This window comes from Ursus maritimus, unplaced genomic scaffold (assembly GCF_017311325.1).
Source record: "Ursus maritimus isolate PB19 unplaced genomic scaffold, ASM1731132v1 scaffold_32, whole genome shotgun sequence".
NCBI lineage: Eukaryota > Metazoa > Chordata > Mammalia > Carnivora > Ursidae > Ursus > Ursus maritimus.
The window spans coordinates 27,895,623-27,904,265 of record NW_024425786.1 but is presented as its reverse complement, the minus strand read 5'-3'; the positions used below and the strand labels follow the sequence as shown (position 1 = coordinate 27,904,265).

Below are 8,643 nucleotides of genomic sequence, written 5' to 3'. Positions count from 1 at the left end.
CACAGAGTGAGAAAGGTCCTGAGGGATAAAAGGAGCCAGAGAAGGAGAGTCTGGATGGATGTGTGGGTGGGTGGATGGATGGATGGATGGATGGATAAATAAGTAAAAGGCTAGGTGGATAGTTGAGTAGTTAGTTGAATGAATTAATGTGTAGGTAATATGTGGGTGAGAACATGAACATGATGAACGAGGGGATGGATGGATGGATGGATGGGTGGATGGATGGATGGTTGGTTGGATGTATGCATTAGGACGCGTAAGGGGAGCCCTGATGGTATCATCAATCGCCGGTTCCCATTGGAGAATTTAGAAGGCAGGAGAGACCGGGGTGGAAAAGAGCTGAGGTGCTGGAGCCCCTGATGGGGTAACAGTACTGAGTTATAGTGACCACGAGGGCCGAGTATCTGAGGAGCATGCGTCCCTGGCACCAGCGAGGATTGGACTTGGATGATCTGATTAGAGGAATCATTGGAACTGATTATCTGAAAAAACAATTATTTAGGGCACAGAAGTAGCCTGTGCGTGTACGTGGGTAAGAGTAGTTACCTCTCGCTGCACAGGGAATTACCTGAAACTTAGTGTCTTCAAGCAACAGCAGTATAAGCTCACTGGGGCGGGAAGGACCACAGCTTAGCTGGGTCTCTGCACAGGGTCTGGGACAGGGGGCAGTCAAGGTATTGGCTAAGGCTGGAGTCATTTCAAGGCTCTGCTTCCAAGCTCGCTCACGTGGCTGTTGGTGGCATTCAGTTCCTCCTGCGTGGTTGGACTGAGGGCTTCAGTTCTCTGCTCACTGTTGGCTGGAGGCTGCCCTCTCTGTTCCTGGCCACGTGGGCCTCTCCACAGGGCAATTCACGGCATGGCAGCCGGCTGCCATCAGAGCAGCCAGTGAGAAGAGCCAGAGAGAGTCTGAGCAAGAGTGTCAGTCTCCTGTAATCTAATCTCAGAAGTGACATCCGATCCCCCCTGGGGGGCATTTCAAAGCAAGTCGCCAGTCCAGCCCACATGCAAGGGAAGGGGATTGCACGGGGGCGTGAGCACCAGAGACAGGGATCGTTGGAACAGGAGGGAAGCTTGGATAGAAGCTGCCTACCACAGTGACCCTGGTCGGGAACAGGCACAGAGTGAGAAAGGCCCTGAGGGGTCAAAGGAGCCAGAGAAGGAGAGTCTGGACATCAGAAATTATCTAGAAAATGTGTGAGGCGTCAGAAAAGCTGGAAATCAGGAATGTTTTTAAGGGCAAGCGTAGCTAGTAGGAGAGTGTATCTGGGGCCAGAGGAGGAGCTGGGGGGGAAGAGGAGCTGGCAAGAGGGCATAGCTGGTGAGCAGGGGTTTAAAAAGAGCTGAAGAGGCAAGAGTAACAGGCGGTGGAGTAGTTGCACACGGGCCTGGCAGAAAGGAGCCTGGCTGAGGACAGGCACGAGCTGGAAGCGCGTGAGCCCTTCCAGGCCTTCGGCTCTGAGGCAGATAAATTTGCAAGTGGTACGGTAGCTACTTGTCTATGAAGGTGCCCCCAGGCCCAGAGGAGGCGTGACTGGCCCTTGATGGATTCTGGGTTCTGATAAAACTCCAAGTGGGGTCTTGCCTGTCGCTTCAGGGCTCCCTGCTCCCCCAGGCATGCTTGGGTCTCCGGGAGCCAGTTTTGGAGAGGACGACCCTTGCCAGAGCTGGGAAGCCCCTGGAGAACACTAGATACGCTTTCCTCCCAGCCCCGTCCCCGTTGCCCGGACTGCTGGTAGATCCGCTTCTTCCCCGTCCCCTCCCCATCCCCCAGCCCTGCGCCAGCCGGTGCAAGCACACCCATGCCGTCACGCACACCGGAGCTGGGCCGGGTGCCAGTCAGACAGGCTGACATCACAGACAGGCCCAGCTAGACTTGGAAGCAGCCGGGTACAGTGGGGCCCGCAGAGCCACCTGTTCCCCTGGGATCCGTGGGGCAGGGCCATGCCCTGCTGGGAGCAGGTAGCTGACCGGCCACCATTTCCCGAGAAACCTCATGAATGCCATGCACCCCGGTCTGCCCATTCTCCTCAGGCAGCAGGGGACGTTCAACCTCGACCCCCTCTCCTGGCCCAGCGCCTTCTCTGAGCCTCCCCAGCCAGGCAGGATAAGCCCCGCAGCCCACCCACCGGGCCTCGTCTTAGGGATGCTAGTTCTGCTCAGACAGCAGCGTCCAGCCCGGGATGCTCTGGGGACAATCACAGTAAGAAGATAAGGGGCCTGCCGACCACGTGCTCCGACAGCCCCCCACTTCTCGCCCCGCTCCTTAGTGGAGTCCAATAGACAGAAACCCTCGTCTTCCCGCGGAACACAGTGCACAGTGGGGCCCAGAACCCACCAAGCTTTGCTCTCATCGGCATCCACCTCTCCCTCTCGATGCTCAGAGTCTTCTGTGAGGCAGTGCAGCTAAGTGGTTGGGAACATGGGCTCTAGAGCCAGATGGCCGGGGTCGGGAGCCCAACCTTGCTACTTAGTGTCCGAGTAACCTCGGACAAGGGACCTAGCCATGGCTCCAGTTTCTATAAAATGAGGCTAAGGGAGGTACCCCCCTCCTATGATTGTTGAAAAATCAGTGAGTTAATGCAGATAAAGCTCTTAGAACAGGGCGGGCACATGGAAACCTTTAATAAATGTTAGAGAAAGAAAATGTATTTTTTTTTTTAAATCAGTCTGAAAACCACCGTGCCTCGGCAAAGAGCCAGGGGTTTCTAGGTAGGGGGGCCTGAGTCTGAATCCTGGCTTCATCCCTTACCACCTGTGTGTTTTGGGACCTCTCCTGCCAGGGGCTCAGTTTCCCCAGCTGAGCAAGGGGTGGCCTTCCCTCCCTCGGAGGGTTATAAACAGAGTTCAGGGACCAGAGGCCTGTTAAGTGGGGTGCGGGGTGCTTGGCCCCTGTGTGCTCAGTAACTGTGTGCATCACCCCCCCCCCATGGTGGCCCAGAAATCCAAGATCTCCACCTTTGAGAAGATGTGGGCCTTCATGAGCAGCAAGCCGTCGGCGCTGGTGAAGAACAACGAGGAGGGTATCCAGAGGACCCTGACGGCAGACTACGCTCTGCTCATGGAGTCCACAACCATCGAGTACGTCACTCAGAGGAACTGCAACCTCACCCAGATCGGGGGCCTCATCGACTCCAAGGGCTACGGCATTGGCACGCCCATGGGTGAGCAAGGGGCGGTGGGCGGGTGGGGAGATTGGGGGACAGAGGATGGTCGGGGCCCCCATAGCCACTCGTGCACACCGTCTCCTGCTCCCTTTCCCAGCTCATCCCACTGAGCCTCAAAAGGTGACATCTCTTCAACCCAGAGACAGAGGAGTAGAGTCACAACCTGGCGAGGTCAGCCTGGGCCTAAGCAGAGGAGAGCTGGGGCCAAAGCAGAGGCGGGGGGTCAGTTCAGAGGTCATGCCTGCTCTCTCTGACCTCACCGCTGTTGATGCGGCCCCGATACATGGGACCTTCCAGGGGCCAATGGAGACGGGGACTCCTTGGCAAGACTCCCCACCCCAAATCAGGAGCTTGCTCCCACCCACACACCATAGAAAGATTCAAAGAGGGGCCTTTAGGAGCTTATGGAGAGGCTAGTGGTGGTGGCGGGCACTGACCAGGGTGCTGGCAGGCGCACATGCGCAGGGACTGAATGCCCCTGCCAGCCGGACCCCCGCTCCCCTGCTCAGGCTCCCCGTACCGGGACAAGATCACCATCGCCATCCTGCAGCTGCAGGAGGAGGACAAGCTGCACATCATGAAGGAGAAGTGGTGGAGGGGCAGCGGGTGTCCCGAGGAGGAGAACAAGGAGGCCAGTGCCCTGGGTATCCAGAAGATTGGGGGCATCTTCATCGTCCTGGCCGCCGGGCTGGTCCTCTCCGTGCTGGTGGCTGTGGGCGAGTTTGTGTACAAGCTCCGCAAAACAGCAGAGCGAGAGCAGGTAAGCCTCAAGAACGGGGGCCGCGCGGGGAAGGGAGGGAGTGGGAAGCACGGGGTGTGAGCTGGGTTCACACCTCCCAGGCACGCCTGGTGTCTCAGCACACCCTGCCTCCACCCCAGCAGGAGGCCTGCCGGCCCCACCTCTGCTCTGACTCTGAGCACACATTCCTAGCACTGTGGCTCCAGGCCAGGCCAAGCCCCCTCCTCTCCAGCTGGACCATGCAACGGCCTTCACTCTGGCCTCCCTGTCTCGTCTCCCCCATCCGCTCTCCAAACACAGGCAGCTCCCTGTTTAACACTTCATTCACACCATGTCATTCGCCTGCAGAAGACCCTCCAGGGTGATAATTGTTGAAGCTGGGTGATGGTTACATGGGGCTTCATTATACTGCTCTCTCTACTTCTGCATAGAGTTGGAAATTTCCATAATCAAAAGTTTAAAAAAGAAAGGAATGTTAAGAGGTCTGGCCCAAGCATCCAGACGGTAGAACTCTGCTCAACCCATCTGATTAATTCAAGTGTGGTTGAGCAGTGTTTCTGGGTCCTGGTAGCAAATTAGAATCACAGGGAGAGAGTTTTTTAAGTGCTAATGCCCTGGCCTCGCTCCCAGAGACTGTTTTAATTGGTCTGCGGCAGAGCCTGGCATTGGTATCTTAAGAAAGTGTACTTACAGGGTGGTTTAAACGTGCACATGAGGGCGCCCGGGTGGCTCAGTCGGTTAAGCATCTGCCTTCGGCTCAGGTCATGATCCTGAGGTCCTGTGATCAAGCCCCGCGTCAGGCTCCCTGCTCAGTGGGGAGCCTGCTTCTCCCTCTCCCTCTACCTGCCTCTGCCCTTGCTTGTGCTCTCTTTCTCTCTCTCTCTGTCAAATGAATAAATAAAATATTTTTTGAAAATAAAAATTTTTAAAAAATCAATGTGCATGTGAGTTGAGGGCCTCTGGGCTGGAGGGAGGCACCTCTCACGAAGTTCAAAGGGACACAGGGCCAGTGTGGAAGGAGACTGCACGTATGTCCTCCGTGGAGGGGACCGTTCAAAACAGGCACTTTTTACATCCATCAGAAATGAAATGGGGTCCTTTATAATCGGTAAGCCAGAGTCAGCAAAGTGGAAGGGGAAAGATCATTCTTGGTGTCACAGTTCTCATGGGCATGAGGAAAGGGACATGCTCCAGTCTTGCTGGGAGCAGTCCGTGCATACGTTTCTGGAAAGCAGCTTTGCAGTGTGGACAGTCTTAAAAGTGGCCATACATTTTGACAGTGAATTTCTACCTTTAGAAATGCACCCAGTGGAAGTGGCCAAGGATAGATGCAGTTTCATTTGCAAGGATATTCACTGAAGTGTTCATTAACACAGGAGATTGGAGGGGAACCCCCCCTCAGATGTCCAATAATAAAGAAGGGCTAAAAAAATTACAGTACGTTAAAAAATAACTACATTCTTTAGGAATTCCCGTTACAATTGGAGGGAGCTCCACAATCCACCAAAAAGCATACAAGATCTGGTCCTGGCCCACTTGTCTGACTTTCCCCTTCCCACCCTCCCCTTCCTCACTCTCCTCCACACACACTGGCCTCCTCTTTAGTCCTTAATGCACCAAACACATTTCAGCCCCAGGCCTTTTGCACATGCTGTTCTGTGCCCCTGCAATGCTCTTCCTCCCCAAGCACCATATTATTGGCATGTTGTGGTCATTCAGGTTTCAGCTGAAATGCTGTCTCTCAAGTAGCCTTCCCCACCTGCCCCCACACATGATGCCCCTCTATCTCATTCCATTGCTTTATTCTCTTAATAACAGTTACCATGCTCTGAAGTGATTTATTTGTTCGCATGTTTATTTCCTGTCTCTATCACATCCTAGACCATAAGCTCTCTGAAGGCTGGGACCTATCTGCCTTTTTCACGTCTGTATGCCTGGAACATAGTAGGGCCTCAGTAAATATTTTCAGAATGAATAACAGCAGGTGAAGAGGGATGTCATTCTGTGTTTGGTGGGCAGACAAGGGGAATCTCAGAGGGAAAGCAGATAAGAGGCAGAGCCAGAATTGAGAACTCCCCGGCCCTGCACAGCCTGTGCACGGCTGCCTGGGCGCTCCGGCACCGGCCTCACTGCGTAAATGGAGCCATCCACAGCCTCCACTGCCTTCCAGACAAGCCACAGGACAGCGTCTGGCCATGGGTCTCCTAGGAGCCCCTGCTGTCAGATACCTACAGGCAAAGCTGTACTTTTGCTGTCCCTCTCCAATATACTCATAGGGGCCCAGGCCAGAAGCCACTGCTGCCCAGCTGCCCTGCAGGGACCGGCCTCCCACTTGCACACCTTGAGAAGCGTGCCAAACTGTCCCGTGTGGGAGCGTGGTGATTCTGTCCTTAGTGGAAAGCCCTTCCGGGGGAAAGGTTACCCATACATTCATCAGGTGTTTCTTAAGCCTGACTCTGGGCCAGGCCTAGTGCTGGGAGCTGGACCAACAGGGATGAAACTGGCTGGTTCCTGTCCTCAGAATCTAATGGAGAAAAGTAAGACAGGTCAGCTCCTCAAACTTTAATGTGCATGCCCACTGGAACCTCAGTTTGCTCATCTGTGAAATGGGGATAGGACGATACCACCTGCTCTATCTATCTTAGTCTCGCAACGAGAACGTAACACTCTGTAGGCTGCCTCACGAACTGGTCATCTTGAGTGGGCTGAGGGTGGGTGGCCTAAAGGTGAGAGATGGGCAGCCTTGGTGCAGCCTTGGGAGCAAGGGGAGGAGCTGGCTGGGGTTGCAAGGCCGGGCCTCACCCATGTGCCCCTTGCCCTCCTACCCCCACCCCAGCGTTCCTTCTGCAGCACCGTAGCCGATGAGATCCGTTTCTCCCTTACCTGCCAGCGTCGGGTCAAGCACAAGCCGCAGCCTCCCATGATGGTCAAGACGGACGCGGTCATCAACATGCACACATTCAACGACCGCCGGCTTCCGGGCAAGGACAGCATGGCCTGCAGCACATCGTTGGCCCCCGTGTTCCCCTAGGCACAGGGGGGGTGGGGACCGAAGGCCTGGGGGCAGGGCAGAGGAAAGCAAGGAGACTGAAAGGCACCTCTCCTGTGCCCACGCTGGGCTTGGGGGCCAGAGCTGCTCCCTGCCTGCTGGGCCAGGAGCCCTCTGCCCTTACCTCCCAGGAAACCAGCAGGCCCCTAGGCCAGCTGCTTGGGCCTCACTCGCCTCTCGTTTCTCCTGTGGGTTTCTAAAGCTGCCAGCCGAGACAACCAAGGCCAAAGGAAGCACATGCCTCTCTCAGGCCAAACTCACCTGCCCCTCAACTCTCCTCGACAGTCAGAAGTTTCTACCACGGCCCTGCAGAGGCCAAAGAAAATGGGAAACAGCTCGTATGTTGCCTCTCCTTCCCCCATGGGCCCAGGCTTCCTGGGTCATGACCGTGAGATCGGAGACACAAACCTTGGGCACCTTAAGGATTGTAATGTAGCTGCCAATGGGAGCTGAAGATGGGGGATGGCCACCCCGCATGTCTTGGGCAGAAGGAAGACTCCATCCCTTAGGAGTTGCTCACATAGTCCTGGTCTCTTGAAGTTGGCACCATGTATGGCAGCCCCCATCTTGGCAAAGTTGAAGGCAGAGAGCACCGTAGAAGAAAAGAGGAGTTTGGAGTATGGGAGAGAGGAGAATACACAAAGGCCGCCATCTTGAATTCTTACTGACGATGTCCTATTGGCTCCCATTCCTCGAGGAGGTCTCCAGGAGTATAAAATGGGGGAGTGGTCAGAGCAGATTTTCTAGTTTCTGGCCAGAGGATAGAGGACCTCTTGAATCTCTCACAGAGGATGACCAGAGAGTTGGCCGATATTTGAAGCCAGAGGAACAGTGGATTTCATGGAAATCCCATAGGCCCTTGAGCCATTGGGTCTTATTTTGCTGGTTACTGAGCTGCTTGCTAAACCCTAGTGGCATTTGAGAGCTTGGGCTCTTTGCCATCCATTCATCAGCAATTCCCCATTCCTGGCTAGTTGACCTTGACCTCCTTCTGTCACCTTAGAAGGAGAAGAGAAAGTGAAAATCACCATCCCAACTCAAAAGAGGGATCCAGGTCCTACACGGGCTAACTTTGGGGCAGATGGGGAAGGCCAGAGGGGCCCTAAAGAACTCTTGGCCTCCTGGACTTGCCAAATCTAAAGAAGCTCCCCGGAAAGGAAGGTTTCAGGGTCAGGAGATCAGAGCTCGTAGAGGTCCCAAGGATGGGGAAAGAAAAGCTGCCTCCTGGAGAATTAACCAAAGACCCCACATAGAGACACAGGCCTTCTAGGCCCCAATCTCTTGTCCAGAGCAGCTTGGACCTAGTGGGGTTTGGGGGTACAGCAAGTAGCAGATGGAGTACCAGTGAGAGCCAGACCAGATGAGCTGTGCATTCCAGCTAGGTAGGATGGATGGTCTAGAAGTCTGTGACTTTAAGATTCTAGAAAAAGAATGAGACATGGAAGGGTTAGGAGCAAAGTGTCCTTAAAGAGAGTACGATGGGACCAGCAGGGCTTGCCATGGCCAAGGGCGGAGGGCAGTCTCAGAGCAGGGGAGGGAAGCCTGGAGATTCCGGATGGGGACCCAGAAGACACTATTATCCCCCTTCCACCTCTCTCCTATTTCTGCCTGGGGAGTCTGGTTAGGGAAGAGCTACGTTTAGATCTCCAGGACCTTCTCAGCTGGGGTGAAGGATAATCTCTAGCTCCCCC

The 8,643-nt window shown here is 54.9% G+C and overlaps 1 protein-coding gene across 1 annotated transcript in view; it reads left to right on the top strand.

Moving 5' to 3' along the window:
- GRIK3 (glutamate ionotropic receptor kainate type subunit 3) overlaps positions 1 to 6,934 on the top strand; it is a 217,511-nt gene extending 210,577 nt beyond the window's left edge. Inside the window, exons 14-16 of the mRNA XM_040619278.1 lie at positions 2,939 to 3,161; positions 3,674 to 3,924; positions 6,740 to 6,934. Coding sequence (XP_040475212.1) covers positions 2,939 to 3,161; positions 3,674 to 3,924; positions 6,740 to 6,934 — 669 coding nt within the window. The remainder of the gene's footprint in view (positions 1 to 2,938; positions 3,162 to 3,673; positions 3,925 to 6,739) is intronic.
- The last annotated feature ends 1,709 nt before the right edge of the window (positions 6,935 to 8,643 follow it).